The sequence below is a fragment of the Sceloporus occidentalis genome, unplaced genomic scaffold, assembly GCF_023333645.1.
Source record: "Sceloporus occidentalis isolate IW3139 unplaced genomic scaffold, rSceOcc1.0.p SCAF_12, whole genome shotgun sequence".
Lineage (NCBI taxonomy): Eukaryota > Metazoa > Chordata > Lepidosauria > Squamata > Phrynosomatidae > Sceloporus > Sceloporus occidentalis.
This window is the reverse complement of record NW_028316992.1, coordinates 9,081,551-9,099,229: the sequence shown is the minus strand read 5'-3', so window position 1 is coordinate 9,099,229 and position 17,679 is coordinate 9,081,551. Positions and strand designations below refer to the sequence as shown.

Sequence of the window (17,679 nt, the reverse complement as noted above, 5' to 3'; positions counted from 1 at the left end):
CTGTTTATGTGCAGGAATGTTCTTATTTGTGGAAATCTTTGTGCCCAGTTCTTTTCATTCAAGAGGAAGACTTTGCATGAACATCTCTTCAGTTTTAACAGTCTTCCATACTAATTCCATATTTATCAATCTGAATTTTTACATTGTGGCTTTGAAGATTTAGTTTGCTTAGATTTTTTTTTTATATTGGCTTTTTAAAAATCTGGTGACAACTCTCTTCAGCATAATAGGTTTCTATTGGTAGGTCTTTTGTGTTTGTGTGTCTATACAATAAACATTGCTATAACATGCAGAAACATGTGTATCCAGCCAGCATGGCATATGACTCTGGAAAGCAGGGTTTAAATCCCCACCCAGCCATGGAAACCAAGTAGAATCAGAGTTGGAAGAGACTGCAAGGGCCATCCAGTTCAACCCCCCCTGCCATGCAGGAAATCTAAATCAAAGCGTCCCCAACAAATGGCCATCCAGCCTCTTCTTAAAGACCTCTAAGGAAGGAGACTCCACTACACTCCAAGGGAGTTTGTTCCACTGTCAAACAGCCCTTACTGTCAGGAAATTCCTCCTAATGTCGAGGTGGAATCTCTTTTCCTGGAGCTTGCATCCATTACTCCGGGTCCTAGTCTCTGGAGCAGCAAAAAACAAGCTAGCTCCCTCCTCAATATGACATCAAGTATTTAAACAGGGCTATCATATCACCCCTTAACCTTCTCTTCTCCAGGCTAAACATCCCCAGCTCCCTAAGTCATTCCTTATAGGACATGGTTTCCAGACCCACACTCTCTCAGTCTCAGAGGATAGCAGTGGCAAGGCTCCTCTGAAAAAATGTTGCCCAGAAAACACTGATTGGTTCACCTTAAGGTCGCCATAAATTGGAAATGACTTGAAGGCATACCACAACAAAAAACACTTTCACCTATATTCATATTACACACACAATTAGATGTGCATATCTCTGATTGTTTATTAAAAAACAGATCATATCCATCCTTGCAGTGGTTTCAGCTGAAAAAAAGGATTATATTAAAATCTTAATCTATTTATTATTTATAAAAATATTTATATTCTGCCCTATATCAAAATTTCATGGCACAGTAAAAGTAAAATAATGTTGTTGTTGTTGTTGTACTGCTGTTATTGTGTGCCTTCATGTAATTTGTGACTTATGGTGACCCTATCACTTTATGCAGATTTAAAAAATTAAAGATAATGCTAATAAATTAAACAAAAACATATTAAATAATTTGGAAAGTTAAACATTATTTAAAATGGTTAAAACAATTTAAAACCACACGTATAAACATTTTTGTTGTAAATTAGTTAGGCCCCAAAAGCAGACATCATTTTACATGACATCAAAAGTAAATCAGTTGGACCTTTGAGGGGAGGACATTCCTCAACTGCTGTGTTAAAAGTGAGGAAGTTTTGTCCCACATCTTTATATACTGTATAGTCCTCATTGGTGAGATATAGAGGTGGCTCCCTCCATAAGATCTCAGTTCTTGGGCAGACATATTTTGTGAGTTGTGCTCCTTTTAATATCTAGGCACCAAGTCATTTAGGGCTTTAAATGTCATAACAGGCACCTTGAATTCAAACCAAAGTGCAGTGACAGCTGTAAAAGTCGTGTAACAATTGTCTATATGGTATTTTTGTGCTCATTTTAGCTGGTGCATTTTGCAGTAGCAGCAGCTTCCAAGCTGTCCTCAAGCGCAGCACATTATAGTAGTCTAATCAGGAAATCACCAGTGCATGAACTACTGTTGCTAAATTAGCTAGTCATTGTAAAATGAGCACAGTGGGTCATATTCACATATTTAAGGGATAAATCAGTCTCAAACATTGATAATACAACTGGAGGAATTTTACAGTATAAACCATTTTGTCAGTTTCAATCTGATGATAGTTCAAGACATGAGTGTGCTCTTGGGCCTACATGCACCCCCAAGACTATTTTTGAAGGCCTTGATCCCACCAGACTTCCTGTAACACACTTTGTCTCCCGCTTAGGTGACTTGTGTCTTCTGGAAATGACAGTTTACTATTTAAAGGAATGACAGTTTACTTTTTAAATAGGTTGCAGCCCCCCCCCCCCACACTAATTAATTTTCTTTTTACAAAACCAGAAGTGTGCATCTGGTCCATTTCCATATTTGTTTTGTCTTGAAGAGACATTTTAAGTTGCCAGGAAGGTTTCAGAGGCACAGAATTGCTCTTGGATCTGTCCCAGTTGCTCATCCTAGTCTAAAGTCACATTCCTAATCATGCTTACTTCAGAGTAAGCTAAGTTGAAATGAATGGGATGTATCTCCATAAATATGATTATAATTGGGTTTAAACTGATGTAACAAAGAGCCAGAGTGGTGTGGTGGTTTGGATGTCAGACTAAAATTCTGGGTAACCAGAGTTTGAATCTCACTTAGCCATAGAAGCGCGCGCACACACACACACACACACACACACACACACAGAGTTGGCCTCCAGTAGCCATGGATTCTTTATCCATCCAACCATTTTTGTTGTTAACTGTCCTCGAGTCAATTTTGATTCATGGTGACCCTATGGATGAGAACATCCCCAAGACCCCCTGTCCCCCACCGCCCTGCTTAGGTCCTGCAACCCCATACCATTGACCACCTAAACAGAATCCATTCATCTGGCATGTGACCTTCCTCCCTTTCTGTTTCTCTCCACCTTTCCCAGCTTTATTGTCTTTTCCAGTGAGTCCTTCTCATGATGTGTCCGAAGTGCAACAGCCTCAGTTTGGGTATTTTGGCTTCCAGGAAGGTTTCCGGCTTCATCTGGTCTAGGACCCATTTGTTTGTCCTTTTGGCTGTCCATGGGATCCTTAGCACTCTTCTCCAGCACCACATCTCAAATGAATTGATTTTCATCCCATTTTCTTTCTTAACTGCCCTGCTCTCACATCCATACATGGTAACAGGGAAAACAATGACTTGTATGATTCTAACTTTTGTGCTGAGTTGTATATCTTTGCATTTTAGAATCTTTTCTAGTTCTTTCATAACCACCCTCCCCATTTTTAATCTTCTTCTGATTTCCTGATTACAGTCCCCATTTCTATCAATGTTTGATCCCAGACATGGAATTCTTTTAACTATTTTTACTTCTTCATTTTCTGGGTTGAACTTGTGAAGGTCCTTATTTTGGTTTTCTTTATGTTCAACATTAAGCCTTAGTTTGTTCCTATCTCCATTTTGTTTTTCTTCTCTTTTCTTTATTGCTTGTAGTATTTTTTCTGTCACCCATGTTTTTTTCTCTTTCTTTTTGTTTATTGAAAGTGTCTGTCTGTATTCTTCTTTTATTATGTCCCTAGCTTCAGACCATAGTCCCTCTGGTTCTTGGTCTATTATATTTAGTACAGTTGCCCCTCCTATGTCATGGATCTGAGATCCGTGACCTCAATTATGTGCGGAAAGTTTACCTCCATAATGTCTAATGGTGCGCGCGCCCGGGCCACATGCACAGGGCGTGCCCTATTCAAGCCTATGAGGCTTGAATACATGCAAGCGTCTGTTTTCATGGGAGTTGGTTGAGTCCAGAACAGACCTCCCACACAAACGGAGGGCCAACTGTACTGTGAATCTGTTTCTTATGTTGTTCCTTATGTCTGTTTCTTATGTTGTCAGTAAATTCTGTTGAGATATTATTTAGATCATATGTTGGTATAATCATTGATTTAATTTTTTTCTTGTGTCTTACTCTTATTTTTAATATGAGTATTTCGTGATCTGTGCCACAGTCGGCACCTGGTCTAGTCTTGGCCACCAATATAGAGTTGTGCCATCTTTTACTTCCAATTATATAATCTGTTTGATTTTTGTGTTGACCATCTGGTGATGTCCATGTGTATAGCCTTCTTTCTGGTTGTATAAAAATATGATTGCAATGACTAAGTTGTTGGCTTCAAATGTTCACCTGCTTCATTTCTTCTGTCTAATCCAAATTTGCCTACATTTTTTATTCTTCTTTGTGTCCAGTGTTTGCATTCCAATCTCCAGTGATCAGCTTGACATTGTGTTTTGGTGCGCTGTCAATTTCTTCCTGTACTTCTTAATAGAATCTATCAATTTCTTCCTGTTCTGCCTCTGTGGTTGGTGCATATACTTGAATTATGGTGAAGCCATCCATGGCTTGACATTACTCAAAACAAAATGTAAATTCCAAAAAGCAAATCTTGATTTTGCCATTTTATATAAGTGACACCCATTTTACTATGCCATTGTATTTAATGGGACTTGAGCATCCATTAATTTTGGTATCCATGGGGGCTTCTGGAACCAAACAGTGGATACCAAGGACTCACTTTATACAGCCAAGCAATTTTTCTTTAAGAGCTACATATCTTAAAGAAGAGCTGCTTGATAATATTTTGTTATAGTTTTGAAAGATGATTTCAATTGTTCTTAGATGAGCATAGTTGAAGATGGATGTATTTTCTCAATAGCTGGACCATCTACTAGCTAAACCTCCATTTTCTAAATGGATCAAGGGATGAGATTGTTTGGTTGAAGTGGCACTGTCCTTTGTGGTTTCTTTGGCTCACACACATGGATTTCATATCTGTGTAGAAACTCCATTTGAAAAATTCTGGAGCTGAGGAGCTTGGCAGACCTTACCTTTCTCCCTAAAGTACTGTTGTAGTTCCATCTCATCCAGAACATCATCATCTTTAGTTGTTATCCACAACCAACCTTACATTGTATGGATGTACACCAGGTTCTGACATTTGGCATTCACTGCACGGTGGCATTTCGTAGTTCCAACAGGCTCTTAGTTTGTTATGTTTGTTTGCTAAAAGGGGGCAGCAGATTTCTTCAGTGCAGTTCTCCAATTGGATTGTACAGGGCATCAAGCTCACTTCTGAATTGGCTAAACAGTCTGTTCCACTCAACTTGTGGTCACGCTCCAGCAGAGCAATCATTTCTTCATTTGCTTTGCTTCATGGCATTCCCTTGCTTGAACTCTGCAAAGCTGCTGCTTGGTCATAGCTGTCCTTGTTCATCCAACACTGTAGACTGGATTGCAGAGCCGGAATGGATGCCAAGCCTGGACATGCTGTACTTTATTCTGTTCTTCAATGATCTGACCCACCAACCTATGGTAGGTAGTCACCCATTTGTGTGAGGCACAGAGACCACGAAGAAAAATAACAGATGGTTTACCTGTAACTGGTTCTTCCACTGGTCATGTCTACCCTCACACAAACCCGCCCTACTTCCCCTTTTCCAGGTCCCTGTACACATCATGGCAGGCTTCAAAACATAGCAGGAACAGTAACTTGGTGGGCTAACTCTAGGACATGTGTGGTAACTGAGAGGGGGCAGGGTGAGGGGACAGGGTTTCCACCAAGCCACTCAGCTCTAGTACTTTCTGAATGGAGTCTCTGTGGAGGCATGAAACTCATTTGTGTGATGGCACAGATTGCCACTCAGAGAATCACAGTTGCAAGTAAGCAACCTGTTCTTTTCTGCTACTGTACAGAAAAAATACAGTAGAATATGTACGTTTGATTTTTTAGGTTTTATCGCTTTGTCTAGTGTAAACAGAACTAGTGAGGGTATATTTGGAAAAAAAACATACCTTAGTTTCACACAACTGTTGAAGTTGTACTGAAATAAATTATTATTCATAAGATCATTTTCTTTAGATTTCTAATTTACAAAGTTAATTTTTGAGATTCAGGATGCAGTGGTATACAGAGTGAGATTAAGGGTACATTGCTGTGTTTTATCTGTTTGTCATTATAATTGTGTTCAGTTGGACTTAACTTCTGTCTTTCTGTTTTTTATTTCTGATTTATTTATTTCTTTGATTTATATTTTATATTTCTTTCATGGCCGATATGCAAGACGGCTTTTAGTATAATCTAAAAAATAGCAGCAAAAATACAATTATAAACTAAAATATTTAAAAGTTCAATTGTCCTTAAAAAGTCCTGTCTGTATCAAACAGTCAATTGCCAAAGATCTGCCAGTGGAAGAATAACAGAGAAGGGAACTATACTAGACTCTAGGGAAACTGTTTCAGTCCTAAACTGATGCCTGTTATCACTAATGGACTATATAATGGTGAACTAATTGAAACTTAATCCAGACAAGACAGAGGTGCTCTTGGTCGGTAAAAAGGTAGATCAGGGAATAGGGATTCAATCTTTGCTGCATGGGGTTATGCTCCTCCTGAGCAGTTTGCATGTGTTGTTGGATTCAACCCTGAGCCTGGAAAGTCAGGTTTTGTCAGTGGCCAGGAATGCATTTGCACAATTAAGGTCTGAGTGGCAGCTGCACCTATTCCTTGAGATATCAGATCTGGCCATGGTAACACATGGCCTTGTTACATTCCTGTTGGATTGCTGACACTCACTCTACATGGGGCTGTCTTTGAAGAGTCTTCAGAAACCTCAGCTGGTTCAAAGATCTGCAGCCAGTTTGCAGACTGGGGCTGGCTACAGGGAACACACAACTCACTTATTGAGTCTGTTTCTGGGCACAATTCAAAGTGCTGTTTTTGACCTGTAAAGCCTTATACAGCTGAGGTCCAGCTTATTTGGAGGTCCGTATTCTCCTTTATGGACCTGGCCATTTTTTGAGATCTGCTGGGGAGGTCCTTCTCTTTGTCTCACAGTTTTTGTTTGGTATTAAAATTATAAGTGGTTTTAAATTGATACTGGGCATTGTACTGGGCTTCTGTCACAAACTGACTGTAATAGGAATTAATTGATGTGGTGCTGGATTTAGAAGACACTAAAGACTTTAAGAATATCTTATCCTTTACACTAAAGGAAAGAAATCAAGTTCTTTTGTGTAGTCTGTTTTGATTCTAATTACAAATTGGGATCATGCTGATCAGGAGAAAATGTGAATGAAACTTTTCTTGAACTTTGAATTATGTTAGAAAAGTAGGAAAAAGAGACGCTGCATTCTAGAAAACAAACTTTTGCCTCTCCAGCTCAGTTAGAGGGGAAAAAATACTCAGTGCTCTCTTGATTTTTTTCCATTTTGTAACATATAAAAACAAATATGCTTGGAGTACCAACACCAAGCGTAGCTGTTCTGTTCCCCATTGGGTAGGGTAGAGTCTGAGCCGGCTTAGTGTAAAAACTAAAGACAATTTTTGTTGACCTCTAAGATGTTCGGTTTTACCAGTTTTTAAGAAGATGATAAATACTTAAAGCTTGCAGGCTTGCTGTATCATATTTGATTTTGTACACAAGTTTTTTTTACACAAAGTTTTCATTACATGAGCTTATCTTAGCTGAATAAATGTTCTTATACTGTGTGGCACAATAGGGGTGCTTGAAAATGCTGTTACAGTTGTGGATTTCTATAGTCTGAGAAATATATTATGTTCATACATGAGCAGTCTGAAATAAATCAAAATAATCAAATTATTTTAAAAAGGTACAGAGGCCAGCTATCACATATGGCTTAAAATATCTATAAAGTTGGTGTGCTTGCTTCTTTTACAAGGGTAATTCATTATTTCCTACAAATATGAACTAGCATTTTGAATGATTGAATGAAGCATCTCTTCATTCAATCTGAGAGATCACATAGATTTTGGTCCTGTGTGAGGTGACACCAGATAAATCTCCCACTTTAAAAGTGTGATTTGCTCCTGTGCTTGGATACTTCCTTTAATTATTAGAAGTTATGTACAGGACTAACTTATCTGACAATGCATTGAACATACATTTTTTTTGCCAGTAAATGTTCATTGGAGTTTAAAAAACTCTCTGAAGACCAGTTTACTGATCAGTGTAATGTTGTCAGCCTTTTGTTGCGTGAATGGTGTAGCTACACAATTTGAGATATGGTTCACCCTCCTAGATCACAAAAACATACCACTTCATCTACGTATATGCAGTCCTATCTTAAAAGACAGGGTTGGTTTAAAGATTGATTGGGAGTTGTAGCAGCAGGCATCCTAACATACTTTTTATCTTTTCTGTCATAAGGCAAATGGGACACTACCATTTTATAAATGGAATACTGCCTTCCAGTCTCAAAAACTAAGTTGTCCTTTTCCTTGCTTATCTGATTTTCCACAGTTCTCCATTGCTTTTTGTATACACATTTTTGTGTGCCCTGGTTCTTCCCTGTTCACTCTGCATACTAGAGTTCAGGTATTTGGCAAGTTGAGGGGCAAAGTCATTGGCTTCTTAGGTAATGTGGAAAAAAAAAATACTGCTTTGCACACTAGCCTTTCCCGTTACTAGTTTAGAAACATGATGAGGGTTGTGCAGTGTCTTCATCAAAACAAGTCCAGACTTTTCAGTTCCCATTTAAATGCAGCCTGACAGTTTCACACCCAGATTCTGGCAGATTTTGTAAAATTCTCCAAAGTTAGAAGGCAGGTAAATGTTAACAGCTGTCAGCCTGTTTAATTTTCTTGAAACTGTCATTAGAGATAAGCTGAAAACATCATTGAAAGCTATTGTTGCCTATTTTAATATTTTCAGTGTTTTATTTTAATTACAGAACACTGAGTATAGGTTGTTTTTTAATCTCTTCAGATAGTGATGCAACATTTTTTCCGCCTGCTTTATCTAATTAAGCTCTCCTACACTAATCAAACAGGTTTCAAACTGGTTGTGTACCTTCAGTTTCTGCTTACTCAGAATTACTCAGAATATTTAATTAAGAGCTGGATTGCATCGTGTGCATAATTCATTATTAATAAAAAAGCACCGTTGGCTAGTTCACACAGCATGCACAGACATGTCTGTGGTATGGTAGTTAGCTGTTTAAAATTTAAAAAACAGAGTGAGGTTACATAAAATATCTGTACAATTTATATACAGTATTCCGCTCTTCAGTACAGAGTTGTTGGCTGTAGCTCATTCAGAAATGTTAGAAATAGTGTGATGTTGACATTATATTCTGTGAAGTCCAGACTGACAAAATGATTGGTAGCCACAGTTTGCTTAATGGACAGCATGTCTGCCGCTGCTGATCTTTCCTTGCAGTGTGCAACTCCTGGAGAGAGCCAAATGTGTTCCATGGCACTTTCTTGCTTCCCACAGGGTAAAGGATGTCTGGTGCCTAGTAAGAGGTGGAGGGAAAACTACATGTTACATTAATAATTTAGGTAGCAGCAGCTAGGTTTTCTCTTACCTTTATAAGGAAACAGTTCCAAATTTTACTGAGATTCCTATTGAGTGGTGAGGAGAGGTTTATTCCTAGTCTCCTCAGGTGTGATCCCCCCCCCCCCCGCCATGGTAATCCCACCCAAGCAGAGCTGTGGGGCTTAGACAAACATTTCCATGGTGTCAGTGTGAATGTGTTTTGGGACAATGCTTCTTAACCTATTTTTTCTAATGTGTCAAAAGTTAATAAAATATTTGTGCTCATTATCTATACCAGTGATGGTGAACCTTTTAGAAGCCGAGTGCCCAAATTGCAATCCAAAACCCACTTATTAATTACAAAGTGCCATGTCCCTCTGGCTTTCTAGTAACAGACTCTGGCAAACTCTGTGCTGGGGCGATGGCACATGTGCCCACAGAGAGGACTCTGAGTGCCACCTCTGGCACGCGTGCCATAGGTTCTCCATCACTGATCTATACAGTAACCGTTTCTTATTTTTTGAGAAGTTCTCCACATGTAGCAGACAATGGCTTTCAGTCTGAGTCTGGACTAGGGATCACCACTTCGAGAAGTGCAGCCCATAATCCTCAGCCAGACTGAAGGTTTCCATGCCTATAATAGGTTTTCTTGGCAAAATTTGTTCAGAGGGGATTTGCCATTGCCTTCCCTTGAGGCTGAGAGCATGTGATTTGGTTGGTATCCTGTCCAAATTGTAAACTGGACTTGTGATGTCATAGCTGTTGAGAATTCACATGTATGATCATTAACTGTTGAACATGACTTCAAACATCTACTGTATCAGCCTGCCAGTGCCTTAATAAAAGGGTTTCTGTAATGCCACTGATCAGACTGCTTTGAAATGAGGTCTGCAGTGCTCTCTGGGTTGCTGGGCACCTGGAGAAAAGCTGTTGTAGCAGGAACTGAAGCCATCTGTCCAGCTTCTTGTTTTTGATGTGCTCCACAACTGAGAGAGTGCTGCAGAGATCATATACCAGTGTCCTCGTCTACAGCATCCCAGAAGCCCTTCGGTTAAGGCACTGTCAGGATGAAATGCTACTTTTTTTGGAGTGGCATCATCAGACATAACTATGACAAAATTCCATCTTTGCAGTCAAAATTCCATCTTTGCAGTTATGTTAGACAATGTAGGCTCTTGGCTTTTTAGTTTATTGACTTAATAGAAAAAATGTTTGATAACTATTTTTAAAGGCATATGACATCTTCAAAGTGCCTGTCTTTGATTTATTTGAATTCATTATTGGACAGAGCTGGGAAAAAAGTCACTAAATTCCTGTTTGCTAGGAATAATTTGTAAGCACCACAGAAAAATTCTTATAGTTACACTGCTTTTGAAGATCTTAGTTAAAAAGAAAGAAATACTAAAAACTTATGTAGGATGCATATTCTATTAGCCTGTAAATTGCAGAGGTTGTATGGCATGTAAATGCATTATGGTGATCCTCAGAATTATAGAATCAAAGAATCACAAGAGTTGGAAGCAACCACAAGGGCCATCCAGTCCTGCCATGCAGGAACTCTCAATCAAAGCACCCTTGACAGATGGCCATCCAGCCTCTGTTTAAAGACCTCCAAAGAAGGAGACTCCACCACTTTCTGAGTGAGTGTGTTCCACTCTTGAACAGCTCTTACTGTCAGGAAGTTCCTCCTAATATTGAGGTGGAATCTCTTTTCCTGTAGCATTCATCCATTGTTGCATGCCCTATTCTCTGGAACAGCAGAAAGCAAGCTTGTTGTTCTTGCATGTTTTGCAGCCTGCTAAGAGGAAATGTTAGTTTGTTATTTCCTCCCTCAATTTAAGTGTTAGAACTTGGGTGAGAAATCTGCTATAGCTTCTTGAAAAAGATATAATGCAACCTTTCCATTTTCTCCATATATTTTTTTTCTAGGACAATATTTCTGGTTTTGTGTATTACATGTTTGTCTAAATCTCCTTGGTTTGAATAAAATTGCTCTCTGAAAACCTGAATCCTTCTCTACATCAAAGTAGCAGAAGAATAATTATTTAATTGTGAGAAGCGAGTTAAAATGAAATCATCATCAAATCTTTTTTTTCTAGAGAGATGATGGCAGCGATGGTAGCTTGAGTGATAGTCACATTTCTCCTCCAGCCAAACGTACGTTGAAACATGCTGATTCTGTACGTAAAGACAAATCAAAATCTCGCAGTACTGGGCAGCGAGAGGAATGGAGCGTCTCAACTGGACAGTCCCGGTAAGAAAATCAAAATAATATTAATAATAATATTTATTTATTTATATCCCGCTCTTCAACCAAAGACTATCAGAGCAGCTTACATTTAGACATTTCCCTGCCTTCAGGCTTACAATCTAAAAAGTATTCATATATTTTGTCTAATGCAGTGGTTCTCATACCTTTTACCCTTGTAACTTCGTTTATGTCATGCCTCCCTCCCCATTTGACTTAGTGTATAGATAAAAATATTTTATTTGCTTTATTGTGCATATTTTCATCCTCATATTCATGTATATTACTATTTTAACATCTAATAAGGAAGTAGTCCTCCCTTTCCTCCTCCTCTTTCCCCTCCTCCTCTTCAGACAGTGGCTGCAAGTGCCTTCCTTGCCTTTCTCTTCCTGTCCAGGACAGAAACAGTCTGGGAAGTGGAGGAAGAAGAAGGGACATCCGGGTCTCCAAAGTCTCACACCGCCCCTGCGCAACTCTCCCCCTCCCCCTAGGGATCCTGCCCCACAGTTTGAGAATCAGTGTTCTGATGACATCCTCATCATTTTCCTAAACTCTGGAAATCCACTGATAAAATCATGAGCAATGTACACTCTTTTCCAGAAAAAGATGTTAGAGTAATATCTGTTCAGGTTTGGTTTAAGATGTTGCTTAAACCAGCTTCTCTATGACATGTTGGTTCCCATTAGTAACATGTATTTTGTGTCCTGATTTCACGAGGTTATAAATCCACTGACAGTCAGTGATATGGGTTTAGGGAAATGAACTTTAAGTGTGTGTCTTCTTGGGGCAGGAAAGGGAGAGATTAGATGTTGGCGTGTTGCTTTTTGTGCAAGTCCTGTGCTTCACATAATCTGAACCTTCTTTTTTATTTTCTGCATTTACCCAAAGTTTCTGACTTTATGCATGTGTGCGTGAGATGTAGCTTGTTCCTCTTCCCTGCCCCCCTTCAAAACATTTTATTACGAATGACAGAGCTTTGTTTGTGGAAACTGAGTAGAGCAACTCCATCTGTTGCTTACATTAAAACATCTGGAATTCCTTGTGATTTCAGTGCAGTTTTTTGTCTGCTGTGGACACTGTTCTAAATCCCAAACATTTAACTAATTCAAACATCTATATGCAGCAGCTGAAAGCATGTGAATGTTTCTGTGTTTGTTCAGTGTGTACTAAATGGCTCAGTCCCATGTTTGAACTATGGGACTGCTCCATGACAATGGCATGGTTTCCCTGAATTAACGTAAGCAAATTGTATTGTGAAGCTTACTTACCCAAATATGACTTAGAATTGTCTTCAGCATGTATTATGTGTCTAGAATGTATGGGAGTTTCTTATTCTGCTGTACATAGGATTTTTTTTTCTTGTTGCATCTGTTTAGAGTAAGCACTGTACTGTCGGCCCTCCATGTCCATGGATTCTACATCCATTGATTCAACTCACCATGGTTCAAAAATACAGATCCAAAAAGCAAGCCTTGATTTTCCTTCTTTTCTATAAGGGACTCAATTTTACTATGCCATTGTATATAATAGGACTTGAGAATCCACAGATTTTGGTATCCATGGGGGGTCCTGGAACTAAACCCTAGTGGGTCCACTGTATACCAAGCCCTTTCCTTTTGATTTGCTTTTTCAACATTTACAAATTAAGGATAAATTCCATTAATCCCATGAGGATTCACTCTTTTGTCAATTCTTCTTGTCTACCAGGGGTGGGGTTCTTGGGATCTACTGTGCACATGCATGCTGCTCATAAAGTGAGATGAAAGAGGGGAAAAAGGCATCAAGCCAACTGAAAGGCGTTCCAAGCAGTACATGAGCATGGAATTCTAAGCAAGCCACAAGAACCTCCTCATGATCCCTACACAGGTCCTGCTTTTTGAACAATTCCAGTTTCTGACAGTGCTACAGTCCCCAGAGTGTTGAATAAGCAGGAACTTCCTGTTCATTGATAATACAGTGCGCCCACGCCATATGCAGATGCACCATATGTAGCTTTCAGAATATGCTGAAACTGTGCAGCAGAAGCAGCAATGGCGTGCATGCGTGCCTGTGGTGTGTGCGCTGTGCCGCACCACATGCATGAGCCCCAAGGGCTCAAGCATATGTAGTATTTCCCATAGGTGGTGGTGGGGGGTCCTGAATGGATCCCCGCATAAGGAAAGGGCCAACTGTATGATATAAAAAGTATTCTTCTGTGAGATTTCCAGATTTGCACAGATGGATGCTGACATATTGTAGTTTGCACCTGTAATGTTGAAACAGGATTTGTGGTTCTCAGGTTATCTTTGCAGTGATGAATCTTGCAGTCGGTGGTGTGTCTGAGCTTACATACATAGAGTGACTCTTTGAAAAGTCTTTTCTGTTGATAGCTTTTATCAAGCAAACCCACTTCATTTTCTCAGTTTGTGTGCTGATTGATCTTAAAACAAATCTCCCAAAAGTAAAATACGTTTCTGTAACAAGAGCTTTTAATCCTATATCTCTCCTGAAGATTAAATATTTATTTTAGATGTATGTATCTCTGAAGTATAGTGCAGCTCAAAACATGTGCATGTTGGATTTCCAAAAGTTCAGGGAATTTGTTTTTGCTCAGTTTGGCAAGGAAACTAGTAATGTTTCCACAAGCTTTATGGCCTTCATTGTGCTGGGCATAACAGTAATTGCAAAGGAGACAAAGTAGTCTGATTCTTTCTATACTAATTGCAGGTGTTATAGGAATGGGAAAATGAAGGGGCTGAACATCCCTTTGCCATTCTTATGTTGCCTTACTGTATAGTAAGCTCATACAGAATGCTGTTTTATTGATAATAATATATATAGCATATGTTTATCTATGTATATATGTGTGTGACTGTATGTGTGTATTCTTAGTAATTCTTATAATATCCCTCTTGTCTAAAGGAATTATGTAACTCTTCAGATATTGTTGGACTGCAAATCCCAGCAATCCTGACCTGTATAGCCCTTGGTGAAGAAATATGGGAAATGTGATTTAATGGCATCTGTAAGCCAGTGAGATCCTTGCTCCTGGTGTCACCCTTGAGAGGGTGGGGCTTCCAGGGATGGTATGCTCATCCTTCATTGGCCTGTGCTTTTCTTCTTTCTCAGGACAAGAAGAACAGGATGTTATGGGAGGAAAGTGTGCTCAGCCTCTGTTGGGCCACATCATCCTTCTCCTCAGGATGAGGATGAGGCAGCATCGGGGTGGGGGTGGGTGGGAAGCATACTTGGCCACCCTGTCCTTTTCAGGAGGAGAAGAACTGGATGGCACGAGGGTGGGCACTTGGCCTCTGTCAGCCATCCTGTCCTTCTCCTCAGGAGGAGAAGAACTGGATGGCACGAGGGTGGGCACTTGGCCTCTGTCAGCCATCCTGTCCTTCTCCTCAGGAGGAGAAGGACTGGATGGCACCGGGGTGGACACTCGGCCTCTGTCAGCCATCCTGTCCTTCTCCTCAGGAGGAGAAGGACCAGACGGCATGGGGGAGGAAGGGCTCGACTGGGTGTCACCCTGCTTCTCTGGTGTCACCCAGTATGGATCTTAACCCCCTAGTGATGCCTCTGCTGTAAGGCTGCACAATTTTCATCCCTCCTCTAAGACAAGTTAATGTTATTGCCCCATGTTGCATGGGATTTTTCTTGGGAGAATGTGAGCAAGGAAAATAGAGTGGTTTGTGTCTATTGCATCTAAACAATGTAGAAAAATATCCTGGTACACATTCAGACTATTTGACTACATTCTAGTACATCTGGTGTTTTGCACCTTGTGTTGACTGATAGCTGTTATCTAAGGTTTCAAATGGGTGCGTCTTAGTTGTGTGCTTTTCTTCCTTGATTTATCTAGTTTTTTAAAAAAATATTTTAAATTTTTTTTTGTTATATTGAATCAGGTTCCAGAATACTTGAACCTATAGTGTGCTGCTCCAGTATTAGACTCCTGCTATAATTTTAGTTTTTGCAACAGCTGTTAGAATATCTTTGTTATAATTCATTGGTACATGGAATATAAACAAGCTGTGAAGAGATGTAATGTGTGTTTTAAAATTACAATTCAGTCGATTTGTTAATTCCTCTTCAGGATTTTATAAATGATTCTAGATGTTTCACAGTGTATAAATATGGCTTTTAAGCTTCCACCATACACAGAACTCCTTTTCTTTACTCAGTAGTTCTACAGGTGCATACTTTTTTTCTACAGTCATAAGAAAATGTATACTTGTTAAAATTCTCTTTGCTGATATTTAAAATTCTAAAAAAGCTGTCATTTACCTCTAATCATAGTAATAATAATAATAGGTATCCCACATTTCTTCTATATTGTGAGACTCAAAGTGGCTTAGAATTTAAAAGGACAATACAAGTAAAAACATACAAGAAGCAAACATTAAAATAGAACTAAACTATTTACAGTTTTAAAACAATTGAAATCTCCTGTTAAAAGAATGAAATGTAATTTAAGAGATAAAAACATATTAAAAGCTTTTCAGTTCAGTTTAAAACAACATTGGCACCCCAAGTCTGTTATTTTAAAATATCATGTTTTAAAAGCCTGTTGGAATAAAAAGGTTTTTGCCTGATGACAGAAAGACAGCAAGGAGGGGCCATTCTGGCCACCTTGGGAAGGGAGTCCCAGAGTTGAGGGACTGCCACTGTGTCCCCACCAATTGTGCTTGTGACAGTGGTGCAAGATTATCATCTCCTGATGATCTCAAGGTTTGGCCAGGCTCATACAGCGGGATGTGTTCTGCCAAATAGCTTAGACCTAAGCCATATAGGGATGTATAGGTCATAAATAGCACTTTCTATTATTCCTGAAAACAAACTGGCACCGAGTGGAGCTGTTTTAGCAGAGGAGTAGTATGGTCTCTGTGACTTGTGTCAGTTAACAGTCTGGTTGCAGTTCTTTTGACCAGTTGCAGTTTCCAAATACTCTTCAAAGACCGTGCCAAGTGGAGCATGTTACAGTAAACTAAACATGATGTAACTAAGGCATTTACCACCATGGCCAGATCTGACATGTCAAAAGAACAGGTGCAGTTGGAGTACAAGCACTAAACATGCATAAGGACTGCTGGTCACCACAGAAAACTCGGCTTCCAGTTCAAAGCTGAGTGCTGGAGTACCCCCAAACTGCAAACCTTCATCTTCAAGGGGAGTATAACACAGGATGAATTCCTATTTCCAGATCCATCTGTTGATTGACCAGGAGCACATCTGTCTTGTCATTATTATGTTTCAATTGGTTCACCCTCATCCAGTCTACTACTGGTGACAAGTACTGGTTTAGAACCAAGACAGCCTCCTTGGATTGTGGTAGAAAGGAGTAGTACAGCTGGATTTCTTCCTTATATTGATGACACTGAACCCCAAATCACTGGTCAACCTCTTCCAGTGGTTTTGTGTACATGTTAAATAGCATGGGAGACAAAGCAGAACTTTGGGAGACCTCACAGGGCAAGGACCATGAGGTCAAACAGGAGTCCTCCAGCACCATTTTCAGGATTCACCTCTCCAGGAAGGAACATAGCCACTGGAAAACAGTGTTTCCAACTAATTCCCATCCCTGTGAGGCAGTCTAGAAGAATACCATGGTTGCTGGTACTGAAAGCCACTGAGAGGTTTAGCAGAACAAGGGGATCACACAGACCCTGTCCAGTTCCCTGCATAGGTCAGTCACAAAGGCTCCGTCCCATAACCAGGCCTGAAACCACATTGAAATGGGTCTAGATAATGTGTTTCATCCTAAAACCACCAGAGCCTGGAGGGCACCACACGTTCGGACACCTTGCCCAAAATGTTATGTTGGACAAACTGGCTGATAATTGTCCATTATAGAAGGATTCAGGGGTGGCTTTTTCAACAAAGTCCTCACAACAACTGTTTCCTTTAGGCAAGTTGGAACTCTGCCTTGTTGTAAGGAGGTACTGAGTAAACTTGACCCTCCACATTTGCTGGGGTTAGGGGAACAGGACCGCTGTGAATGTGGAAAAACCTCAAATAACAAAAACACTACATTTTTACCTGAGTGAACACCTCTCTAGGAATCTTGAGGTCCTCCAGTGCAACTCTGTAGTCAACATCTTCCGGATATCGGCCATAGAATTGCACTGGAGGAGCTTCAAATGCCAAGTGGAGAGTTCTATCTAGGAATCTCTAGGTCTTTCAGTGTGACTTTTGGTTAAAGTTGACCATAGAGGAGTTGTGGAGGACTTAGATATTCCTAGAAAGAACATGAATAAAATCCGTGAATAATCCAATCCACAAAAGTCAAAGCCACAAATGTGGAGGGACGAGTATACTCCTTTCATACATTAAGCCAGTCTCCCTCTGTCCTATTTAATAAGCC

General features: G+C 39.7%; 1 protein-coding gene across 2 annotated transcripts in view; it reads left to right on the top strand.

Annotated features, from left to right (window-relative positions):
* The window catches only part of LOC149305236 (ATPase family AAA domain-containing protein 2B-like), a 91,037-nt gene that overhangs the window by 7,626 nt on the left and 65,732 nt on the right, over positions 1–17,679 (top strand). For both annotated transcript variants that reach the window (XM_089478107.1, XM_089478106.1), the window contains exon 2: positions 11,188–11,342. In XM_089478107.1, coding sequence (XP_089334233.1) covers positions 11,188–11,342 — 155 coding nt within the window. The remainder of the gene's footprint in view (positions 1–11,187; positions 11,343–17,679) is intronic.